Source organism: Grammomys surdaster, unplaced genomic scaffold, assembly GCF_004785775.1.
Source record: "Grammomys surdaster isolate TR1022 unplaced genomic scaffold, NIH_TR_1.0 65, whole genome shotgun sequence".
Taxonomy (NCBI): Eukaryota; Metazoa; Chordata; class Mammalia; order Rodentia; family Muridae; genus Grammomys; species Grammomys surdaster.
Window position 1 is genome coordinate 16,520,063 of NW_021604567.1, and position 25,575 is coordinate 16,545,637.

General features: G+C 39.6%; 1 protein-coding gene across 1 annotated transcript in view; it reads right to left on the bottom strand.

The window, feature by feature from the left end:
• Positions 1-25,575, bottom strand: part of Uggt2 (UDP-glucose glycoprotein glucosyltransferase 2) — a 119,614-nt gene that overhangs the window by 40,207 nt on the left and 53,832 nt on the right. The window contains exons 21-27 of the mRNA XM_028771534.1: positions 22,219-22,425; positions 21,107-21,238; positions 15,624-15,748; positions 14,785-14,880; positions 12,979-13,081; positions 9,699-9,778; positions 5,488-5,677 (exon numbers count right to left, since the gene is read on the bottom strand). Of these exons, the coding sequence (XP_028627367.1) occupies positions 5,488-5,677; positions 9,699-9,778; positions 12,979-13,081; positions 14,785-14,880; positions 15,624-15,748; positions 21,107-21,238; positions 22,219-22,425 (933 nt within the window). The remainder of the gene's footprint in view (positions 1-5,487; positions 5,678-9,698; positions 9,779-12,978; positions 13,082-14,784; positions 14,881-15,623; positions 15,749-21,106; positions 21,239-22,218; positions 22,426-25,575) is intronic.

The window sequence follows — 25,575 nt, forward strand, 5'->3', positions numbered from 1 at the left end:
TGCAGGTAAGTGTGTGTGCCTTCTTACTGCAGGTAAGTGCGTGTACCTTCTTAGTGCAGGTGAGCACGTGCACCTTCTTAGTGCAGGTGAGCATGTATGCCTTCTTACTGCAGGTAAGTGTGTGTGCCTTCTTACTGCAGGTAAGTGCATGCACCTTCTTAGTGCAGGTGAGCACGTGCGTCTTCTTACTGCAGGTAAGTGCGTGTGCCTTCTTAGTGCAGGCGCACGGTCATGCCTTTCTCTATGATGAAGATAACAAATACAGAAGCTAGGAATAGTTTTAAAGGAAGACAGTAAGGAATATTTTTTCTAAAATTTCAATCAATGTCTTTTAGAGTGCTGTACATTTGTTAGTTTGTTCCTTCAACATTTGGAAAGATCCAGTATATTTTAACATATTATTCTGCCAGTTAGAACAACAGCTTAATCCAAAGATAGTATCGGAAAGCTTGCACATACTTCAAGATCAGATACCTTAAAGGGCAACAAGAGATAGGGAGACAAAGCACGGGTGAGAGGGAAGAGAGGAAGGGAAGGGCCCAAGAGGCAAAAGCCGCACAGCAGCTGCATCAGTGGAGGGAAGCGCAGAAACCAAAGCCTGGAGACAGACTCAAACACAAGATCAACATGGAGGCAGCACTAAGCAGATATGCATTCCAACTAGACAGGCCTCTTGGGATCCGCATCCTACAGGTCTGGGAAACTCTTCTCTTGACACTCAATCAAAATCATGGTAAGAAGCCATTTAAAAAAGATCCCTGCACCAACAGTTTGTTTCTTGCAGGAATCATACTTGTACTGGATAAACACAATGCTATGGTGAAAGAATGGAATAAGAACTTTCAAGCAAATAAAATATTCACACACACACACACACACACACACACACACACACACACACACACACGAGTACACGCGCACGCACACCCACTCCAAAGAATTAAAGAAGACCACTTCATGATGATTAGGGAACAAAACATCACAAGAATATTGCAATTCTTAAAATGTATGAGCCGAGTCTTTGTGTACCCAATTTAATGAACAAATAGTAAGTCTTGACCCAGAGTGATCTCCACACAGTGCTGATGACTTCAACATCACATTCAGACACCAGACAAGTCATCCAGATGAAAGACGGGCAAACATGAGTACTGAACAAAGCGTTATCCGATAGTCTACACTACACATTCCACCCATAAGCAGTCTGTTCAGAAGCCCATAAAATACTCTCTGAAATATATCACATTTAGGACACAAGGTGAGTCTTAACAAATACAAGCAAACTGACATCATGTCTCATGTTAACCCAGACAACAACGCAGCGACACAACACATCAACAACACAGCGACACAACACATCAACAACACAGCGACACAACACATCAACAACGCAGCGACACAACACATCAACAGGATAAAACTTTAGAAAACACACAGCCCCGTGGGGACTGAGAAGCACACTGCTGAATGGTGAGTGGTCACCAAAGAAATCGTGAGAGGAGTTAAAAGTTCTTACAACTGAGCACAGGATCCCCAATGGGGTCCCCAATGGAGGAGTTAGAGAAAGGACTGAAGGAGCTGAAGGGGTTTGTAACCCCATAGAAAGAACAACAATATCAACCAACCAGACCCCCCAGCTCCCAGGGACTAAACCACCAATCAAAGAGTACACATGGAGAGACTCATGGCTCCAGCCACATATGTAGCAGAGGATGGCCTTGTGGAACATCAATGCATCAATGGGAGGAGAGGCCCTTGGTCCTGTGAAAGCTCCATGCCCCAGTGTACAGGAATTCGAAGCCAGGGAGGCGGGAGTAGATGGGTGAGTGGTGGAGCACACTCAAAGAAGCAGGGGAGGGGGGATGGGATAGGGGGTTGGGGTGGGGGAACCGGGAAAGGGATAACATTTGAAATGTAAATAAAGAAAATATCCAATAAAATAAAATTTAAAAAATATTCTTACAGCTGAATGAAAATGAACTTAGGTAATACAGAAAAAGCAGTTTAACGAGGGAAGAAAGCTCATAACAATACATGTCTATATTTAAAAAAAGACAAATATCAAGTGAATTAGTGAGGAATCTTAAGGCTTAGGAGTCTTAGGAAAACAAAAACTAAGACAACCCTAACTAGTAGGTGGGAAGAAAAAAATAAGAATCAAGTTAGAAATGAATGAATTTGAGATGGAAGAAAGAACAGAATAAATACAACAGCTCATTCTTGAAAAAAAAAATGAAGAGGATTGACACACCATTAGTGTAACCAAGCAAGAGAGAGAAAGACACAGATTAGAAATGAAAACGAGATTTACAACAGATACCAAGCATATCCAGAGCATCGTTTGAACAGTTATGCTAATCTGGAAAATCCAGACATGGATTTAGTTATAGACACCCATGATCTGCTAAAGTTAAATAAGTATAAACAGCCCACAGAGCTGCAGAGGAAGCAAGGAGAGTTGAAGTCTCCCAGCTAGAAATTCCAAACCCAGATGGTTATGAGTTCCACCAGTCCTTTGAAGAAGAACATTAACATTTCTCAAACTACTCTATAAAACAGGAAAGGGAAGGATGGTTACCAGTCATACTTTATGAATCCAGTACTTTACTGATATCAAAAGTGGAGATGTACACAACAGAGAAGAAAATGGTAGGCCAACCCCTGACGAACATGGTATAAGTTCTTAACAAAATACTTGCCAGTTGAATTCAGCAACGTATGGAAAATAGCTTATAGTCACATGATCTGATCTCAATAGATACAGTTAAGAGCTTTGATAAAGCCCACCATCCCTTCATAATAAAAGCCCTGAAGAAAATCGAAAGAAGAGGAACATAGATCAACATAGTAAGTTCTATAGAAAACAAATCTACATTCAACATTATATTAACTGGGGGAAAACTCAAACATATCCACTAAAATTAGAAAGAAATTAAGGGTTTCCACTCTACTTCTAATTCAGTACTTTTTGCTGAAGTCTTAGCTGGGCAATAAGACCAGAGAAACGAATAAACAGTCTACAAACAGGAAGAGAGGGAGTCAATCGCCTTTGATGTGGACAACACTATCCTCTCTATAAAAGACCTTGCAGCCTGCTCAGAAAGCCCTTAGACCTCACAAATACTTTCAGAAAACTAGTTGACTAGTAGGTTTTCATATGCATTGATAATAATCCTGTTAGGAAAGAAACCAGGCAAAAAGCCCCAGTTATAATAGTTAAAAATGCCCAGCAATGCATTAAGCAAGTGATTTTATAATGCATATTTAAAACGTAAACAGCAATACACATACTCAAGTAAGTAATTTTATAAATGCATATTTAAAACCTAAAAAGACTTTTTTTTTTTTTTAAAAAAAAAGACTTTATATTTCTGTTCTATCCATGTATGAGTGGATGCCCATGGGGGACCCATACAGTGAAAGGAGAGAACTGACTCTCACAAGTTGTCCTCTGACCTCTATACATGCACTGTGGTATATATGCTCACACACATACAAAAAACACTCACAATGTAAAACTGAAAGGACCAAACAAGCACATCCGTCTTAGTAGTATGCAGATTTGCCTTCGTCTTTAGTAAATGGTAAAATTATATATATATACCAAAGAATTGTTTAAGAATAAAGTTATGATTTATTAATAGTAAATACTGGATCTGTATACCTACTTTATAGTACATGGGTCCAGGCTCATGTAAAATTTCCTTAGGAGTAAATGGGTAATGAGTGGAAAGAAGCCTTGGCAATGAGAACCCAGAATTAACCCACCATGGCTTTGGATATGCTTTTGACAAGGATAGCCAAATATCTACTCTAGAAAAGACAGTGGGCTCTTCAACAAATGATAACAAGAGAATTCGATCTTCTCATGCAGAAGTTAAAGCTAGAGTTCTATTTCTCATTCTGCACAAAATCAAATTAAAAAGGATCAAAGTCCTTACTATATGAGCCAATACTCTGAAATGGATATAAAAGTATGGTGAGACGTTATCTGCAAAACAGGCACTCCTGTTAAAGACCCCATAGCTGAGGACTTCACCTCCAAATCTGACAAATGGGACTAAATGAAATTTGAAAAGCTGCCCAGCAAAGGAAGCAATTGAGTAAAAGACAAAATCTTTGCTAACTATAAATTTTACAGAGAATTAAGGTCTAGAATAAAGAATTGGACAAAACGCTAAATACTGAAACACTCACATCAGTAAGTGGGATGATGAAAGAAGTATGCAGTACTCGAGCAATCAGTACACATGACCAGTAAACACAAGAGACGCTCAGCATCCTAGCCACTGGGAAGTGCACATACAAACTATGACGTTCCATCTTACACCAGTCAAATGCTTCCCATACAGAACACAGACACGGAGTGCTGGTGAGGAGCTGGGGCAGCTGTATTTAGGCACCGTGCTGGAAATCCAGCTGTGGAGCTATTCTGGAAACCAGTAGGAAAGAGCCCTCAAAATGCTAGAAACAGAATGCCCATGTGACCCAGCCTCTGAGCATGCTCCCGGGAGACTGAAGACAACATCACATTTACTGCAGCCCTGCTCACAATGTACGTTTACTTTGTACCACATTACAAGTCAGTCTGTGCGTTCCCCAACAGAGGATGCCAATGGGGAGAGCTATGAACGGGAATGACATTATGTAATTAGAACGTGAATGGATGGCACCACAAGTCCTCATGTTAAGTGAAATAAATCAGGCTCACAGAGACAACTGTTTTCTCTCATTTGTGGTTTCTACATTTCTATACACAATAAAATTATTACACATACAATATATGTATAGACACACACACATGGCATGAAACTAGAAGTAAGCCTGGGGAATGGGAGGCCCTGGAGGACAGGGGAGAGAGTGGAGTTTCTGGAGGTACTTATGGCTGGAGCGCACGACAGTCTCAAATGAAAATGTCCTTATGCTATTGTCACCATGGAGAAGGAATAGATGACAATAAACATTTAAAAACTTTCTTCTCCGTTTTTCTCCATGGACAATGAGCACCGATGAGAAGTCTCGATATTTACATTCTAGAAGTTTCACTGACATGTTGGGAGCAGGTGGGCCTAGCCAATAGTCCACCACAGTTTGTTTCCTGTTTTCTAGCTTATGTTTGTTCAGACTGATTTCTCTAGCTATGAGCTATGACCTTCAAAATGTGTTCTGAATGAAACGTATAGAAGTTAAACTTGCCAAGCAAAGCAGGTACTGTCGATCGAGATGGTCACATTTCATCTCCAGACTGTCTAGACTGTCTGTCTCAAAACTTCCTGAGATGGTGGCAGATGGGAATAGAAATGGTGAGGACATTTATGAGCCTGGAGACATTGAAGTTTGAAGTGAAGCAAATGTAAAATCGGGGGAGAGCACACTGAGGCCAAGGGCTGAAACGCTGGTGTCCATGTGGCTGCTCCCTGACCACAGCTTTAACAGATAAGGGGCTGTTCTACTTTTCTTCTCACATTACTTCCCACAATAACTTACATCTTTTAAGTTAATATTATCAAGGTCACAGTTGCTGTGCACTGTTTCAACCAACCATCCTTCTGGGGTGATCATGTTGAGAGTCAGAAGGTGTGATTCTGGGATGTCCAGGAACTTTGCCACTGGTCCATGAGAAGGACTATTGTTAGCCCCTAATGTCAGCTCTGGTTCCAGAACAAAACGGTAAAAGCTGTTAATAAAACACAAAAAAATATTGTGACTAAAATTAAAATGATTATTTATTCCTCAAGTATTTTAAAACTGCCAATGGCTTAATAAACATAACTATAAAATCTTAAACCAAAAGTTAAATATATAACCATATGCCACAAGAGTTAAGAGATTATTTTATATGGTTATATAGTGTACTATATATTTTATTCTTCAATGAAATAATTAACATTTTTAAAAATCTATTTGCGTAGAGCATGTGTGATCAGGTCTGCACCCTTCACATGTGTTCACACAGTCTGGCTGTTGTATGAGCTCCGACCACTGAAGAGGAACAATGAAAGCCCGAAAATGAGGAAAAGTCAAGTGGAAATTTTGATACCAACTTCAAGTTCAACTAAAATCAAACCAATGGGACGAAGTTAAATGTGCCTGCTAAGTAGATCATTAGACATAACTGCACTTTTACTGTACATCAGTCTCATTGTTCAATATAATCATACTAAAGGTTAATCATTTGTCAAGAATAGCATGAGCCAATATCGAGAATATAAAAATGATGTTTTCAATTCTCTAATATACTTTTACAATCGTGTTAAGCTCAGACTCACATTGGGAAGTCTACGCTCTCACTATCCAACTGCTGTTTGTCCTCTGAACTGAGAGAAAACTGTGTCAGCCCTGCTGCAGTTCTCAAGGCTCCGCAGCTCACACTGCTGTGGTGCTGTCTGGATAAGGACTGCAGTGTCTTCTAGTGGTTGGCTGAAAAGTACTGCAGTTACTGCCACTGTGTGCATCTCTAGTGCTCTTTATCTGAGACCCTGATGAGAGCCGGAGAGAGAAACCCAGCAAAGGATAACCAAGCCTGCCTAACTTAAATGGCAGACATCCTTCAGTTAATTTGGCCACAGTTGACTAGGGCCGACCCTTACTCCAGTTCAGTGATGAGACTCACTGGAGAAGACACGCAAGAATTCATATGCAATGCAAAGCCAATAAGGTATAAAGAGACACGAGAGAGACCGGTCACGAGGGAAATGCACCAATCATTCAGCATGCCAAACACTGCATAAACACTAAAGAAGAGCTTTTCTAGAAATGCTGGAAATAGGACATTTTTTAGGATTTAGTAAAAATAACTTCAATGACAAAGAAAAATATTCAAGGCAAATGTGAAAGTGCAGTGAAGGAGAGCTACTGTGGATGGGTGTTACAGGATATCGGAACCTGTCTCTCATTGTGGTGTGGCTTATCCCTTAACATGCACCTTTTATCCCTCTGGCTGGGATACAGACACATTCTCAGTATTCACCTTTAAACCCAAACATTAAGGTAAAGTTAGTTTATAGAAGGAAGTCCCCATGTTTGAAAGTGATGTCTAACTGGATGGCAGACAAAGTGATGAATCAGATTAAGATCTGACAGAACAGGATATGTCCAACTCTCTTGAGAAGACAGAGGAAAAGGAATTACTAAAGGGAGGGACAGTCAGCACAGGAGGAGAGTATAGTACAGATACAGTAGAGTCCATGAAGAGCAGTGCAGTGGAGTTCAGAGGAGAGGAGAGCAGCCAAGAGGGAGAAGGAGGTAGTTTCACCAGGAGAGTTTTATAGAGACATTGAAGAGAGAACAAGCTAGACACAGGCAAAAACAGAACAAACAAGAGAATGAGAAGAAGCCCGGAGATTAGAAAAGACTGCTAGAGTCAGTCTGAGGCCAAGATTGAATCAGTCAGCTGGGAGAGGAGTCAGAACAGCTGAACTGAACCAGCCAATCAAAGATCAGAAAGAACCAGGAAAGGGTGAGCTTATTCCGTAGTAAATGCCAGAAGCAGAAACTATTCTAGGTCCAGATTAGCATGTATGGATGCTACAAGCTTCTGTGACTAAGCCTAGGTTAGCAGACTATTATTACAGACCAAGTTGGCCTTGAACTCAGACAAATCTGCCTGCCTCTGCTCCCAAGTGCTGGGATTAAAGGTATAGGCCACCACTGCCCAGCAAGGGAGCAATTAAAAAAGATTTACTTTATGTGTCTGAACTGCAGCTGCAGAGGACTGTTAGCTGTCATGTAGGTGCTGGGAACAGAATCCCAGTCCCCTGCAAGAGTAGCAACTACTTTGAAATGCTGAGCTGCAATCTTCAGCCCCTAAGACTGAATGTAGTGTCTGTACATGTGTGTGTGTGTGTGCATGCACCTAACAATGCACACGTGGAAATCAGAGGACACTTGGTGGGCTTCACTTCTCTCTTCCCATCATGTGGGTTCCGAGGGACAAAGTCTGGCCATAAGGCTTGGTAACAAGCACCTTTACCTCCTGAGGAGTTTTCCTCTCCCTGCAACTGAATAGGTTTAAATACGGAAGATGAAAGCTCAAAAAAGATAAAAAAGAAAATAGTTAAAGACAAGAAACAGAATACTTGAAAAAGCAGCGATGGAAGGCAAAGAAGAAAGTGTAGGATTAAAACAGGGAGGCATTTGTGTAAAACTCAGGAGAATACAACTTCTGCAATAAACTACGATATATTTCCTGAGTTGGGTTATTTTAGTGTTATAAAGGGAGGCTCAGAAAGACAGGAGACAGAGCATGGAGCGAAGAGACTCTTGTTTAGTTCTTTGCTTAGCTCTGAGACAATGAGACCATGTTTACTAAAACGGAAGGACTAAGAACAAACCTGTCAATGCTCTGACTGGTGTATGCACAGGGTAAGACTATGCTGCGCTAGCTGATTAAAGCATGGTGCCTGCTGTATACGCTCATTAACAGCTAGCACTTCAGTATACTCCTACTACACAAGCCTTGTCTTCGCCACTATTCAACCTTAGTAATCTTTTATTTTAAATATTTTCATTTTAATTGCACACACACACACACACACACACACACACACACACATACAAGCATGCCTGTGCACATGGTTTAGTACCCACAGAGGTCAAGAGAGAACATCAGATTCCCTGGAGCCAGTTTAATAGACAATTGTAAATTGCTGAAAATGGTTGCTGGATCTTGAATTCAGATTCTCTGTAAGAGCAGCCAGCTCTCTGAACCACTGAGCTAGACCTCCAGCCTGCAATAGTTTTCTTCTTCTGTTAAATGCATTCTAAGCTTTATAGAGATATTGTGAAGGGAATGTCAAGTCTTGTGAATAAAATTCTGTACCCATGAGACAGACCTTTCAAATAGTGACCAACATTTAATAACTTTGATCAGATTTAGAAAGGTATATGATAAATTTGAAATACAAAAGAGAAATGAACAACCTAAAAAGTAAATGAGCTATAAAACAGGTGTCAGTCAAGGGGCCAATGGATGAGTTCAAAACTCCCATTTTTAATTTCCATATTTTCTATTTTATTGCCTTCCAATCATTAAAAACTTCTTGTTTAAAATCATGGTTCAAGGTAAAATGTATAATATATAAAATACAACATACTTGAAGCAATCTAGATATTAGCTGAATTATACCTTCTCTGTCAGGTGTGCATGCACGTTTAGAGTTCAATAACTGTAACCAAGAAAAACACATCTATCAATAAGCCTTATGAAGCTCTTTTAGTCCAATAGGGCACACTGTCTTTCTGTCCCAAGGCACAAAAGGATATCAAACATTTCTATTAATAGAAATAATTATAACGACAGCCATTCTGAACCAAAAAGCAGAGTGTGTTTCTGTTAAGTAGCGTGTCATTCAAAATCACAGCCTTCCCACGTGTCACTGGCAGACTCTAAGCTACTTTCCCAAATAGTGACTGTGGTGATGTGCCAAAGGACATGCTGGAGTGTGGGTCTGGAAAGTTGTAGACAATACAGTTAACCTGGAAACCGTTAACCTCACTGTATGTCCCTGGAAACACCTCTCAGTAAATACTCCTTTATCAAATTCCTACAAGTGCCTGTAAACAAAGTTTCATACAACTTCTGCTAAGACACATTTACTGAGTTGGGCTTAGTTTGTAGCCATTAAGTGACGTGACAGAGCTCGTCCACAGCCGGTTCTTCCTCCTTCATGCATGTGCAGGTGTTTCCGTCCACTCACCTGTCTAGCGGGGCTTCTGAAAGCTTACCCCTGCAGTTCATGAACAGCTTTATCCGTGCGTTTACAATCTTCCCAAGCACCTATTGAAAAGGCCCACATTGATTTTTAAATGACACAACAGCTAACAGCTACTGAGCATATGTTATGCCCCATGCATTGCATCAGCCATTTGCATTCATTGTCACATTTAACCCTCAAACATCCTCCCAAGGCCACAGGCCACAGGAAGTTACACAAGAGGTTGACATTCAAGTAACTCTAAGTTGCTAGTCTTTTGCTTAAAATAACTTCCTTTCAGAGGTTTTGAATTTCCCTAGCATTGAAGGAAAAGTAATATATTTACTAGAACCTGGTTTGCAGACACAGAGTGGTAGACTCACAGCACTGCCTAGCATACTGTGATCTTTTCAGAATTTCACTCTGTGTCATAAGAGACGTAGAACATTGTAGGCTATACATGGATGACCTAGTCATTCTTTTGTCTTAATTATCATTAAATAAGTAAGAAGAGGGAGACAATGAATTTTGTTCTCTCTCATCTTTACACAGGGAACAAACCACAGATGAGTCAAAAGTTATTAATAAAAATATGGATAAAGGCAGAAACAGAAATGTACACGTAACACAAAGAACAGAGACTTAGTGAGGAATTACATGAGACAGAGTGCACATTTAAGAGCTCTGGGGTTTAGCTCCTATTCTGTCACTCAATTCGCTGCCATGGAGACCAGGGGATGCCTTGTTTCCCCTTCCAGTGTTAGATCAGCACTGTATAGATGAATCAGTCACTACACAGAATGAGTGACAAGTGAAGCTAGAAACTACAACCAATATGCAAGATATTGTTCTACAAATAATTTATAAAAATGAATTTTCTCAGAAATAAAGCATATTATTTTTATCAAAGAAATAGTGATGTGCAATTCCTCTCTCTTATCTCCATAATTTCATATTTACTATTTATAAGTTCTATCTTGACATAGGTCTTAAACATAAAATAACATTTTCTTCTGAATAATGATTCTTCATGTTATCAGGGAAGTTGTACACTAAAAATCAAGGATAATTTGAGTTCTATACTTGAAGAAACTCACACATGAAGGATTTACAAGTGCTAAGAAAGAACAGTGAAACAGCCATGGGGTTAACTTTGTGCTGTTTATACTCTGAAGCGGAACAATATCAAAGTCTAAGATCATCACCTACATTAATAAATGCATTCATAAAAAGGTTTTACACTGTCTGAGAAAGCTACAACATGGAGTTCTAATGGAATATACAACAATAAACCTTAACTTGTTAGTTAACAATATTCATTAGAGTTACTTCCTACACTTTGGCCTGTTTCCCAAAGAGAAGCCAACAGTCAGAGGGGTTTCCAATTCTGACAACATTCTTTCTTTAAAAATTTTTTGATATTGTAACTGTATATCCCTTCCTTTACCTCTCTCCAGGTCCTCCTGTGTATCTCCCTCTACACATCTTGTTCTCTTTCAAATTCATGGCCTCATTTCCTTTAAGTTTTGTTATACATACAAAACACACAGGTAAGTAACTAGAACCTGCTCAGTCCAAACGTCCCGTGCATGTGTGTGCTTTCAGGGCCGACCGCGTCCCTTGCATGTGTGTGCTTTCAGGGCCGACTGCGTCCCTTGCATGTGTGTGCTTTCAGGGCCGACCACGTGCTACTAGATAACAAACTGCTGGGCTTTTCCTCTCCCCCTCCTCTCAGCATTCCTTATTGACTGCAGTGGAGAACATTTCTTGAACGTTCCCCTTCCTTCCTATCTTCCTTCTTTCCTCCTTCCCTCCTTTCTTCCTTTTCTTCTTCTGTCATCTTCTCTCCATCTGTCTCAGACAGAATACGGCAATGCAGGCCAGCATGGTCGTAAACGTATAGCATTTGTGCCTGGTTTTGAGTGTTGGGATACAGACGTAAGTCAGAACACTAGACTTCCCTACACTTTCATCTTCATGAAAGGCTGCTGGGCATGGCTGCCAGCCTCTTACTATTATTATTTCCAGTCACTTATGGACCTTTGGTGGTGTTGCCCTGTTCTCTCCTTTATGCTAACAGCAAGACACAGATGACCTCTGAACTGTGATCTTAGGTTACTCGACAGTCTCAGCAGCTTGAGTAGCTTATGCTTGACTGCTAGATGACAGAGTCTTAGGGTTTTATTGCTATGAACAGACACCATGACCAGGGCAACTCTTATAAAGGACAACATTTAATTGGAGCTGGCTTACAGGTTCAGAGGTTCAGTCTATTATCATCAAGGCAAGAGCATGCAGTACCCAGGGAGATATGCCTCTGGAGGAGCTGAGAGTTCTACATCTTGTTCCAAAGGCAAACGAGAAGACTGGCTCTCAGGTGGTTAGGAGGAGGGTCTCATTGCCCACCCTCACAATGACACACTAACCCAACAAGGACACATTTTCTAATTGTGCCACTCCCTGGGCCAAGCATTTTCAAACCACCTCCCACAGTGACTACATCCTGTTCAAGACCCTCACTACAGAAGCTGAATCTCTGGATACAATCTGTGTGTTCCTCCCTCCCTGAGCTCTGCCTGCTTGCTAAGCATTACTTACTGTGCTTCAAGCTTCACCTAAATAAGAGTGAACACCAGCTTCTCTGAAGGGTACCACTCAGCAACTTGGAAGACATTTCTTTGATTTGCTCAGGCTGCCATAACAAAATGCCACTGACTGAGTGGCTTCAACTCCAGAAGCGTACTTTCTCACAGGTCCAAGATTAAGTAAGGTCTATTTATCTGGCTGCTGCAGGGGCTCTCTTGTGGGTTTCTTGGTGAGAAGGCAGCTGTCATGCTGTTATGCTTGCAGGGCCTCCTGCATGCTCAGGGATGATGGAGGGATGAGGAGTGGAGGACTGTACAGTTTCTCTCCTTACCTGCACGTGTTGTGACCAGGGTCCCTTCTGTACGGACTCATTCAACTTTGCTTTCTTAGGCCCTGTTTCCAGCCATGCTGATAGGTCAAGCTTGGAATCCATCAAAGCTCACTTTATGTGCCACACCATCAACTGTGTAGGGAACAGCAGCTCGGCCATAGCAGTGCCCAGCCTAGTGCTGCTGCAACACCTGTGCCCTGTTCTACTATCATATACTGAAATGCATAGATTTCATACACGTATGTGTGTGTCTAAAATGTCAGATGGTGTAAAGACCTGAGAAGAGCACCAATACTTCATCGCACTTAACACACATGGAAATTGAAGTTTCAAATGAAAGGTTTAGTCCAACGTATATCATCTTACCACCAGTAACTGTGCCATCTTCTGAGCTTCTCTTGACAAAGGATCAACAATAGCAATGATATCAAAGAATGTATCATTCTCTGGAGGATTTATCTTTATAACACTAGAACAACAAAAAGTGGGAGAAACATAGTAGGTTAAGTTTATACAAATACATCCATAATCGTGACCTTAGCTATGTACAACCTTATGAGTTGTTTAGTTAAAAAATTCTGAGTATTTCACATAATAAACGGCAGATTTGAAATCTGTATATGATATGTTGTAAAGTTATAATGAATTTGAAAAAAATTAGGTATTTTATAAATACACAATTAAATATACTTTAAAGAATGAAAATACTACAGTAAAAATTCTGATAGTTTTTCATGGGTTGCATTATGTGGAAAATGAAACCAGTACATTCTGTGTTAGGTAAACATAGCCCCTTAGATCTAAGAGCTAACTACTTAGCACTTTTATCCCATTTGGCATTGTACAAAATCAATCCACACTAGAGGTGAGTGTGAAACAAGCCCAGGTCACCATCACTTCTTTGGATCTCGAGTCCTCTCGTCCCTCCTTCCCTCCTGTCCTTCCTGTCTGCCTCCCATTGATCTAGATCATAAATTAAGAAACAGGTGAACTGAATTCAAAGGGAAATAGAAACAAAGAGGCCAGAGGGAGACAAGCAGTAATATGTGCGCTTGTAAAGTAAAGACTACGTAACATAATTACCGCTTAACACTAGTCAAATAAAAGCATTTTCTTTTTAGATGAAGGAAGACTTTAATTTGACAGTAGAAAAAGACTTATGAAATCAAAGGCAACACATGAGGAGTTACAAGAATAGTCATCTTTGCTACAGAAAGGCTCTTTGCAGTGAGAAAATTGATGTTCAACAATGAAATATTTACTTTAATCATAATTACTGAGGGAAAGTTCATTTTACTTGAAGCTATGACTTGTGTTGTAATAAGAGTAGTAGAGTCACAGGTCTTAGATAATTTTGTCAGAAATTAAGGTTAGGAGTTAGATGATCTTGTAACATGACTCTGGAATTGTTGCTGCTTAATTCTCTTGCAAAACCTCTACAAGCTACTCCCACACTGCAGCTCCTGGAGACACTGGCTGTCCAATGGCTACAATATGATGTGCTTGTTACAGCTTAACTATACCGCTGTCTCCTGCTGCTGTAAGTTTTCCCACAACTAGTAATTCTTTCTATAAGGTTGTACTGTGTTTTAGTCCCAAGACATCATTTAACTATGTGAACTGTGTGTGGTGCTACACAGTTATAAGCCCAGCGCTTAGAAAGTGAGTATTTCACATACTAAAAATACATGGTATTATTTATGATGATTGAAGATGCTTAAAGTTACTAATAATATTAAACATTAAATAACAATCATGCTAAGTATTACTTTAAACTTTACATTCTAAGTGTGTTTTTATTCACTAGGCTGTACAACTAGATTTGTGTGGTGTTTTATGTGTGTGTATATGTGTATATGTGCTTTGTATGTGTGTGTTTGTGTCTGTATGTGCATTCAGTGAGCCTGTGTATGTGTGTGTTTGTATGTGCATGTTAGTCACGTGGTACTAGGGATTAAATTCAGGGCTTCATGCATGAAAGACAAACATATCCTCTACCCCTGAGCTGTGTCCTAGATATTTTTTCTCTTTATATTACTATTTTTTTTTTTACTGAACAGAAAACTTAATTTTCATTATGCTATACAAAATGGAAATAATTCATGGCAAGAGGAAAGAATTCATAAAATAATTCAGTAGACAAAAACGTGTCAGATATTGTTACAGTGTTACCTGAGACTCTCTTTGAGCAATGGGACCTCATAGCGAGAAGCATGCACAGCCGATGAAGAAATAAGCACATCTATTTTCATCACAAGGTCGCTCATGCTATACAAACAGAGAGCAATGCGTGAGACTTCCAGGATGAGAACATCTCATACTTCATGTTACAGTTAACAACTCCAGAGGCTCTCTCCGCACACACAGCTAGCTAGCACTGCCATCTTACGGAAGTGAATTACAATGGACAGACAGTATAATCACATTTCTCTGGGGAAGGCAAAGCACTCAACAAAGGAAGCACCTACAGTGGGTATTTATAGCTGAAGCCAAGGTAGAAACACAGCACATGAGGCTTCTGCATACCACTGTCTTTACAGAACGGCTCCTCTTGTGAGAGGATGGGACGGAGCTGGGTGAGCACAAACAAAGAGAGAGAACGAGTTGAGGGGACACAGAGTCCTCAGTGAGGGGTGCTGGGGGGGGGAGAATGGTTTATTTTCTGCTGTTTAATCACCTGTGATTGATCATTAACCTTCTCTCAGTCTTTTATCATTATGTATCTTTACTTTTCTAACTATCAAAATGTTTCTAACTTTAAAAGAAAATAGATAACCAGAAAATGGTGGCTTAGGCCTTTAGTTCCAGCACTCGGGAGGCAGAGGCAGGAGGATCTCTAGGACAGCCAGGGCTATACAGAGAAACCATGTCTAGAAAAACCAAAAAAGAAGGAAGAAAGGAAGAGAGGGAAGCAGGGAAGGAGGGAGGGAAGAATAGAAAGAGGGAGATAAAATATATGTAAAACACAAAACTTCTAAACCAACTCCTTTAATACTTTTTAAAATACTTACTGTGTTGAGTTCGTTTCCATATTTTCAACAATGACTGCAATTTTCTCTGCTGAATTACTAAATGTTATCTTTTCAAGCAAGTGAAAATCTTCTTTGTGGAACTCCCCTTTTAAAGGTCCTACGAACTTAAAGACAGTGTTATTGTTAGATATTTTCTAGGAGACATTCAGGACACTTTTCTCTGTTCATGTCTACTCCGACACTCCCGTCAACTGTAGCACCATGAGCATTTTCTGAGGGAGCTAAGCCATGCCACTATTGTGTCATGTGTACTAAGTCCTGATCTAGAATGTGGGGCTGACATCGTCTCAAGGAGGAAACATTATATTTAACAACCCTTAGACCATGGCAAGTAGAATACTGTTGTTTTAGATTACAGAGACTGGTTTCAGTTAGTTCTTCACACATTTTCTGCAGCTGCTTCTGTAGTGAACATTGTTTTAAAGTCATGTAAGCACAGTACTGGCCTCTTGCAGAGGTGACATCAGAGGTCAAATCATGTTTCACTATAAATATAAGTTACAGGGTCTTAACACAATACAGGCACTGTAATACTAAAAGCACTCATGTCAACTTTTTTTTAACTTTTAAGATTTGATATCAATTTAATTTTAAAAGTAGCTTCAATTTGTTATTGTTTGCTTGTTTTTAATCCATGAATAGAAGGATGGCTATCTGACTAAACACACCAGAAAGCTGCCTTGCTTTTATCTGTGTAACCAAGCACAGCATCAAACAGTAGATTCTTCAGTATCTCTGATTCTTCAGTATCTATCCTTCTATGTAAATCTGGATGTATCTCCCAAATACTATAATTTATAAGGTATAAGATCTGATAATATCCAAGGTGGAAAAAATATTTAAGCTCTAAAATTAAGCAACAATAGGATAAAATCTGTTATTTAAGTCTTGATTGCAATATTTTTAGAAATGTGATTCTTTTTGCTTCTTTTTCTTTTTTCTTTCATTTTTTAAACTTTTTTTTTTTGAGACAGGGTTTCTCTGGGTTGCCTTGGCTGCACTAAAGGCATGTACTACCACCACCTGGTGAAATGTGATTATTTTAAATTAATGTAGCATTCTATAATACAAAACACTAACGTTTACTGAACTCTACCAGCACGTGCACTGACACTGAGTAGAAGTAGAAGCCCCTCGCTATGGGCTGCTTCCCACATTTCATCTACTACTGCATAAAACCAAGTCCACACATGAGCCTGCCACTTCCATGCAGTTCTCAAATATTTCAAGAGAAAACACAAGTTAACATTTACTGAAAAGTTACCTTGTCTGGGCATTTCACATATTTTTACAATCAAGGCCTATTAACTATCTCAATAACAGACTACGGCAGAAGCCATGCAGCAGGAGGCACTGCAGTCAGTACTGCAGCTTGACAAGAGACAACTCACCTCACCAGCATAGTCAGTGTGAGTCTACCTCAGAGAGCCAAAGCCCTGAGACTCCTGTCTCCTGATACCCTTGCAGCTGCTAGCCCTCACTGCACTTGTTGCTGCCTTGGTCACCCTGTTTTTTGCCTTGTATGAATATTCTTGAGGCTGTTCTAATTCTCCAACTCTGTAATCCAATCACACACAATACATAACCATAGTGGTGATTTCCTAAAAAGCAATGCCACTCAGATTAATGATTTAGCAAAGATTTCTGAGAAATTAAAAATAAGTATGGTTAAAAAATTAGGTCAAAGTGTTTTTTCATGAACAATGAATTAAATCAGGTCAGGGTGTTTTGACAGCTGCTTTGTAGCAGAAAACCTAGGGCACAGCATAAAAATAAAAAGCACATTCTTAGTTACCTAGTGAATGGCCTGCTAAGGTCAGAGCACCAGAACAAAGCGAGCTTGGTTGCTAAGGGCTTGAGAGTTTCACATACAAGGAACAGGCTAATGACCAAAGATGGTAACTGAGCTTCTGTGCCCATGGTAAAGTCTGCTTCCCTGGCTTTTCAGCTATGTATTTGCTGAGGAGGTGTGGAGTGCCTGGAGGACCTAGTGCTCTGCAGCATGTCGACTGATTAAACATTTTCTTTTTCTGTTGTCTCAGCAAAAGTAAGAGCTCACTGACTTCAAGTTCTCTAGCTGACTATCCGTTTATGTTGCGACAAAAACAATATAAGACTAGGTAGATGGCTAACTGTGCTAGATGAGTAAGAATTGTGTTAAGATGGAATAACATGATGTCTATTTCCTTCCTTGTAACTGAAAACTGCTACCTGCCAATACAAGAGAACCTGGCAGTTAAAAATATTTGGCATGCTCAAATTGTGTTAATCTATAATAGAGAAGCTGTGACTTTAGGATACACATACACAGTGGCAAGAAACCACAGGGGAAACTGAGTAATCAGGTCTGGAATTTAGAATAACTTGTTTTTAAAAATATGAATCTTGTAATCATTATGTGTAACTGAAACTCAGGATTGAGAAGTGACTGTAATGTGATTTTTTTCCCTGCATAGAGGACTTCATTAAAGTACATAAGGACTAAGAGACAAATTCAAGTTGCTAGAGTCTTGCTTCATCCACCAAGTGTGTGTGTGTGTGTGTGTGTGTGTGTGTGTGTGTGTGTGCATGCGCACCTGCTTTCTATCAGACACTACCATACAACTCCTGGGATTGGTGAACAACTGCTGGAGCTAGCCTCACACCAGACAATAGCTCATATTGTACAAACAATGCAGCCAGGTTTCTACACCTCGTGGAACAACTGAGTCTGAACCTAGGTTAGTGTGGCTTAGGAAAGGCAAGAAATGATAAATACAAGAAGAACTATACTAACAGCATATATAAACATATAAACATGTAATTCTTTAGTATTTTGGCAATAAATCATGTGACCATTAGCTGGACATAGTGGCACCCTTTTTAAACCTAGCATCTGGGAGGCAGAGGCGAGCAGGTATCTGTAAGTCCAAAGCCAGACCACCCTACACAATCCCAGAGGACACAGTGAAACCCTGTCTTAAATATTAAAATTCAAAACCTTGCAGAAACTGTTTCAAATATTAAACTGTCAAAATGCTAACAATCTGCTCCACAGAAGGCTCTTCTGCTCTATAATGACACTCTGAAAAGCTGTGATGAGGGTTACACCGCTACAGTAGCATCGGCCATGCTGCACAGTGTAAAGTACATTCTACTCAAACTGAACGGTAATCAGAATCACATTTCCCACTAGCTGGCACAAATACTCTCACTTGATCAGTTTCTGTACTCAGCTGCTGCCAGCACAGCATCCCAGTCACAGCTGAGTTTTGTCACTGGTTCACCCCTCACAACTCGCTCTGCCTAGGGGACAGGATAGGAGAGTCACAGATGCGCATATACTTAACAACTATCTCTTTAAAAGCTGCATTTCTTTCTATGGCATGGGAGTAAGGTCATCCCTGGACTTCTGCACTGCTCACTATCAAGTTTGATCAGTACTTTTAATAAGTAGTAATGTTTGCAATCAGTTTGTAAAATAGCACTATTGCCGATTATGATTCTTTAAAGAAAAGAAAAAAAGGTTTAGGCCAACAGAAGGATGGGGACACCAACCCAGTCATAAAACCTTTTAACCCACAATCTGTCCTGCCTACAAAATATGCAAGGGCAAAGATGGAGCAGAAGTGGAGGGCGTGGCTAACCAATGACTGGTTCCACTTGAGATCTATGCTCTGAGAGAGACCACACCTCTGTTAATGATAGCATTGATGATTCTCTGCTCTTCTTGAGCACAGAAGCCTAACATAACCATCATCAGAGAGGAGGCTTCACCCAGCATCTGATGGAAACTGATGCAGAGACACACATCCAAACATTAAATGGAGTTTGCGGGATCCTGCAGAAGATTGGGAAGAAGAAGTGAGGAGACAGACAGAAGGACACCACAAGCAAACCTACAGAATCAACTAACCTAGACCCATGGGGGTTCACAGAGAGTGAGCCACCAATCAGGCAGCATGCACGGGATGGACACAGGCCCAAGGTGAGCAGCTTGGTCTTCAGGGGCTGTCTCTACTGTTTCCTAACTGGGACTCTTTCCCCTTACTGGGCTGCATTGTCTAGGCTCAAGAGAAGATGTGTCTGGTCCTACTGCAATCTGATATGCCAAGGTGGGTGGACATCCACGGGAAGCCTTCCCCTCTCTAAGAAGAAAAAGAAGTGGGAATGGAGGGGAGGGGGAAGAGGGAGGGCCGGGGAGGAGAGAAGGGAAGGGAGGCTTCAATCAGGATGTAAAATAAATAAATAAATGAATGAATGAAAAGAAGGGCTATTTTATTTTCATGTCTGAGTGCAAATTGTGTGTGTTGGAAATACCTGTGGAGGCCAGAAGACAGCACTGGCCCCTGACCTACTGCTACAGAGAGTTGTGAGTCACCTCGTGTGGGTGCTAGGAACCAAAATACATCTTTGCAAGAGCAGAAATCTCTTGTAACCGCTGAGCCATCTCTCCGGCTCCAACGAGTGTGATGTTAGCAGAGGCGAACAGAGTTCATAAAAAATGTAGAAAAATTAGAATGCATTAGAACTTTTAAGATAATTTGATGATTTGCTATATAACATGTTAAGGCAGACAGATATCTGTCAAACACATTAGTTTATTTAATAAACTTAATGATCAGATTCTAATTTTTATACTGAAGTAACTGATAAAATATAAAATCAGATTTTCATCCTCAAAAATATTGATAAGTATGTATCATCTGTATTTGTTTATAGACTGATCAGAAATATCTGCAGTAAGTCACAAGAAAAGCAGCATGAAACATACTGCCTAAACAACTCAGGTGACCAAAGTTGCAAAGCTTTGACAGCGCAAGCTCAGTCAATCCTGAGGACACTCATGATGGAAGGACAGAATAAACTTGTACAACTCCTCTCTCTGACCCGCACATGGACGGCACACATACACAAATATCAAAGCCACAATGTCATAGAAAGCTACAGGTGAAGCTATAATCACACCTTTAAGAGAAACAGACATGTCTCTTGTAAAAAAAAAAAGAATTAGAATGTAAAATAATGAGCTATTAGTAGTACATTTTCATAATGCAGTGAGAATTTGTGCTTTTTATAGTTTGTAAAGGACTGTAGCATGTTAAAGACATAACAATCTACGTAAACATACTTCAGAATTTGCAAAACTAGTGTCATGTGACATAAAAATTGCAGGGGAAAGGCACAGGAGAAAAAGACGTAAAAATACGCTTTGTACACCATCTCAAGCTATGAAGGTGTATTGTCCCAACAAAACATGTCCCGAACAAGATAAAGTTGGATGCATGGATCGCACCCTGCTTTCCGTCACAGATGACACGAAGATGTTACCACAGCTGAGTGCACAGGGGGCTCTTGTGCCGTCTTATTTATCCTAGCTCTGAGCAGTGTGCAGTACGTGAGTGCCGCCCCTGGACTGTGTGACTTGTCACATCAGACGCTGGCTCTCTGTGCACTGCGCTAGTGCTGTCTCTTCCACTTACTTTCCCATTGCTGACAATCCCAGGCTCGCCAGGCCGCAATTTAAGAACATCTTGACAGAATAACTGGTGAGTTCGGAAAATATTTACTCCAATGGTGTTATATTTTTTCTCAAAAGCATTCTTATCCATCTCCTGAGGTTAAAAATGAATCAAAAGATGAAGTGGCAGATACAATTCATTTATGTAAGTCTCTCTTTATGAATATTAATAAAATTATGCAAATTATGTTAAAAAATTTTCTTAAAGAAACATTTTAAAGAAATAATATTCTTTTGCCAAATCATTCACAAAGTCTTTAAATCCAGTTCCACATACATATGGTTATAAATTATTCATTATTTGACAATTTAAGGGGGATTTGTAGATTATTAAAATGTTTGTAAACATCAGTTTAAATAAAATTTAACATTAAGGAAATGAAATGTTCATTAAATTCTAAACTCACTATCTCACATTAGATGCTCTTAAGAAATAGTGCTTAAGATAAAAATGCTCCATCTCACCTCAGTGCTCTAATAACAAAAGAGCGACGTAGTAACTGTACTTAAACCATCAAATACTGACCATAACCCTTGGTTACAGCAAACAGTATACGGATCTTCCAGGAGATCAGGGGAAGTTCTTACATGACTTCACACTGAGGTACAGGACTTTCCAGACTTTCCAGGCCTTAATACACATACAATTCACCTTGGTGTGTTCTACTTGAGCACCGCTAGGAGCCCTCGGGGTCGCAAGTTTTAGCAAGTTGGCATGCACGCCTATGACTGTAGAAATTTTCTACTGTACATTCAATATGGTAGTTATGGCAACACATAGTTGTTTAGCACTTGAAATACGGTTAGTATGACTGAGAAACAAATTCAAACGTTAAGTACACAACAGGCCCACGCAGCCGTAGCCATGGCTGAAGTGTGGACGGAAGCTCTAGGCTCTCAGCTCAGATACCGATTCCCCATCGTACAACCAGTAAGCTATTATTCCCAATTTCTTATACTTATTAATATTTTTCCATATCATGGTACTCTAAGTATATAAATTATATTTTTAAAATATATCACAGACATATACAAGCACACACACCCAGTAACACACACAGTTGTTTTACTGACCGTTGCAAGGAATGTTTTGATTTTATCTCCAGAATAAATTGCTTCAGCAGTTTCTCCTTTTGCCAGTTTCCTGAGAAAGCTTCTCAAGAGGTTGTTTTTATGTGTAAGAAAAGCTACCAAAATTCCTCTGGAAATGGCTGTGTTCTCTTCATTTATCTTCGATGTGGGGTTATAAACAAGCCCTAACCGACTATGAAAACTTGTTTCCTGCAAAACACATCCACAGGTTAGAAGATCGGTACTGGACACACCCTTTTACAGCTGGATACACTTATCATCAAGCCTGCTGACCTCACTGTGCACCTCTCTTTACTGTTAGGGTTCCTATGATGACTGTACTGAATAACTAATTTTCAGCACAGCAGCCAGAGAAACAGTCATTAGCAAGTCTAAAGATTTTTCAGGTAATAAAATGATAGCATTGTAAGTGTATAAAACACATAAAATACATAAAACAAAAGTGTAGAATTCAAGTGAATTAAACTACCATAAATTACTACGTAGGTTGAGAACTAGAGCTTTGCCAGTGACCCAGACGGCTTCATCCTCGGTCAGCACGCACACTCCTCCCTAACATGATGCTCTTGTCCTCGTATCAGTCAATCCAACAGGAGCCTCACGAACCCGGTTGCTGTGTGGTTATTTTTGGTAGTATACAGAATTCCATGAGATGAATACCATCTTTATCTATCTTGTTGAGCCTCTTCCACTTTGGAGCGCCACACTAGGATACACAGATATCTACTTATTTATTTTTAATTTCTTTTAGATACTCAATTTTAAAGTGAAATGATGTATAAAATATATGTACTAGTTGCCACTCCCACTAGCAACAGATGAGTGTTTTATTATACCAGAGATCATGACCCTTTTGCACCGTCATCTAAATTGAAATCATCTGTGCAGTACAGAAGGCCTCTGCACCAGGGCTTGACTTTCTCTCTCCCTCATTAATGACGCTAAGCAGCCTTCTCCACGTCACTGGACTTTCCCGAAACTCTTTGCTCTACTTTTAGCCTGTTCTTTCTTTTCTCTCTCTCTCTCTCTCCCTCTCTCTCTCTCTCTCTCTCTCTCTCTCTCTCTCTCTCTCTCCCTCCCTCCCTCCCTCCCTCCCTCCCTCTCTCTCTCTCTCTCACTAGAAACTGTTGTTCTGAAGTTATGAAGATATTCATCACAGGAGTTTACTGTTTTGCTCTTTCATGCACAAGCCATCATCTGGAATTGGTTTTATATTTGGTGTCAAATGTGGAGAGATTTAAGGACTATTCTTACTGACTCACAGGATAACTTTTTCCCGGTCCTAATAAGATAGGCATGGCTATGTTTCAAGGGTCTTTATTTCCTATTGATCTGATCTTTCCTATTTTTGAATTAAAAAAAAGTTTTCATTTCTGTCAGCATTACAGAAGGTCTTGACAATGACAAATTAATTACTCTCCACTTCTCTGTTTTACAAATATTTTAGTGATTCTTAGTCCTTGGAATTTTTGATTATGTCTGCAAATTAGTGTGACAATTTTGCAAAGATACAGGTATTCCTGCTGGAGCTGTAATGAGCCTTGACATCAATTATGAGCGGGATAATATCTTTACAATATTGGCTCACTTTGCTAATGATGACAGTACACACTTCTAGTCACACAGAACTTCTATATGTTCTCTCTAAAGCTTTACATTACACTTTGTTATGTTGGTTCCTAGTATTTGATATTTTTGATGCCAGCATCAAAATGGTATATTCATTAAAATTTAATTTCTTATTTGTTGTAATTTTCATGATTATAAATAGACCTAAAAACAGCCTACTTAAACAGAAAATTTTGTTTTATTTTGTTTTTTAAGACAGGGTTTCTCTGTGTAGCCCTGGCTATCCTGGAACTCACTCTGTAGACCAGGCTGGCCTCAAATTCAAAAATCCACTTGCCTCTGCCTCCCAAATGCTGGGATTAAAGGCGTGTGCCACCACTGCCCGGCAGAAAAATTATTTCTAATAACTTATATGTTCACAATATACAAAATATGACAATTAAAATATTTATTTTAAATGTTTATATTTTGAGCATTTTTACATTCATGGTCATGAATAAAAATTTGTTATAATCTTATATAGCATCCATTAGTCATAGGATTTTGGGTAACAACTTTTTTTTCTTTTGGTTGAAACTTTAATAGATATTACAATGCAAAATTTAAATAGTCTCCAAGTATCAACGATGATTTACATTTTCTACAGAAAAGAAGAGAACTCATCACTGAATACTAAAAATTGGGGTGGGTAACAACTTCTAACTACTTAAATAATTAGAAAAGTAATTTAAGATCAGGAAAAAACTATAGATATGTGATAATGTTATTAAACAAAGATTATCTTTTTTCATCTTTTCTATGTCCAATATATCATTCTGCAAATCTAAATCGTCCCATTTCTCAAAATTACTGCTCTTAAGAAAAGTAGTTTTGCTTTATCTGACATTTATTTTTGTGTGTGGCCATGTCCCGTAGCATCCATGTGAGGGCCACAGAACATCTTGCAGGAGTCAGGTGTCTGCTTCTACCATGTAGGTCCTCCGGCTGGAACTCTAGTCACCAGATTTGGCAACAGGTGCCTTTACTCACCAAGTCATCTGGCCTGACTAGTTTATCTTTAATATTTTACATTAACTGCCATAAAGATACTTGTATGTTTTAAGCAAAACACACACACACACACACACACACGCACACACACAGACACACACACACAGACACACACACACAGACACAGACACACACAGACACACAGACACACACACACACACACCAGGTTTCCGTGACAACGGAGTAAAGTGCTCGGTCTGTTTGCCAACAGGCAAGTAAGTGTGCCATCTAAGAGGCTGGCATTTAGTTCCTGTCAGGAGCTCAGATGGCGCAGCTGAAGGCAGCTCTGGACCACACCCTCACGAGAGAGGTAAGCCTCATCTAAGACGCTTTTTGCTTATTGAACTTCACAAACAGGTGAGAAAAATCACTGTTTTAAGTCATTATGTTTTGCAATAATTTGCTGTATAGCAATAAACTTACAATGAGCTAATATAAAAACATCATGAAACATTTTGATGTATTTCTTAATGTTTAAAATATACACATACATGGTCACTTAGAATATAGACATTCATTTAAAACAATCAGAAACCAATTCTAAGAACTGATTACAATTATTTGTAACAAAAACAATGAAAGTTAATGTAGTTTATAGATGGCATGTGCTGACAAACTGCACGACAAAGCTGCCATCCTTGGCTGCTGTTAGTGAAACGCAGACTCAGTTCACTGGAGACAAGCAGGTCTTGTCCTGGGCAGTTACCTGGTTTATAAAGT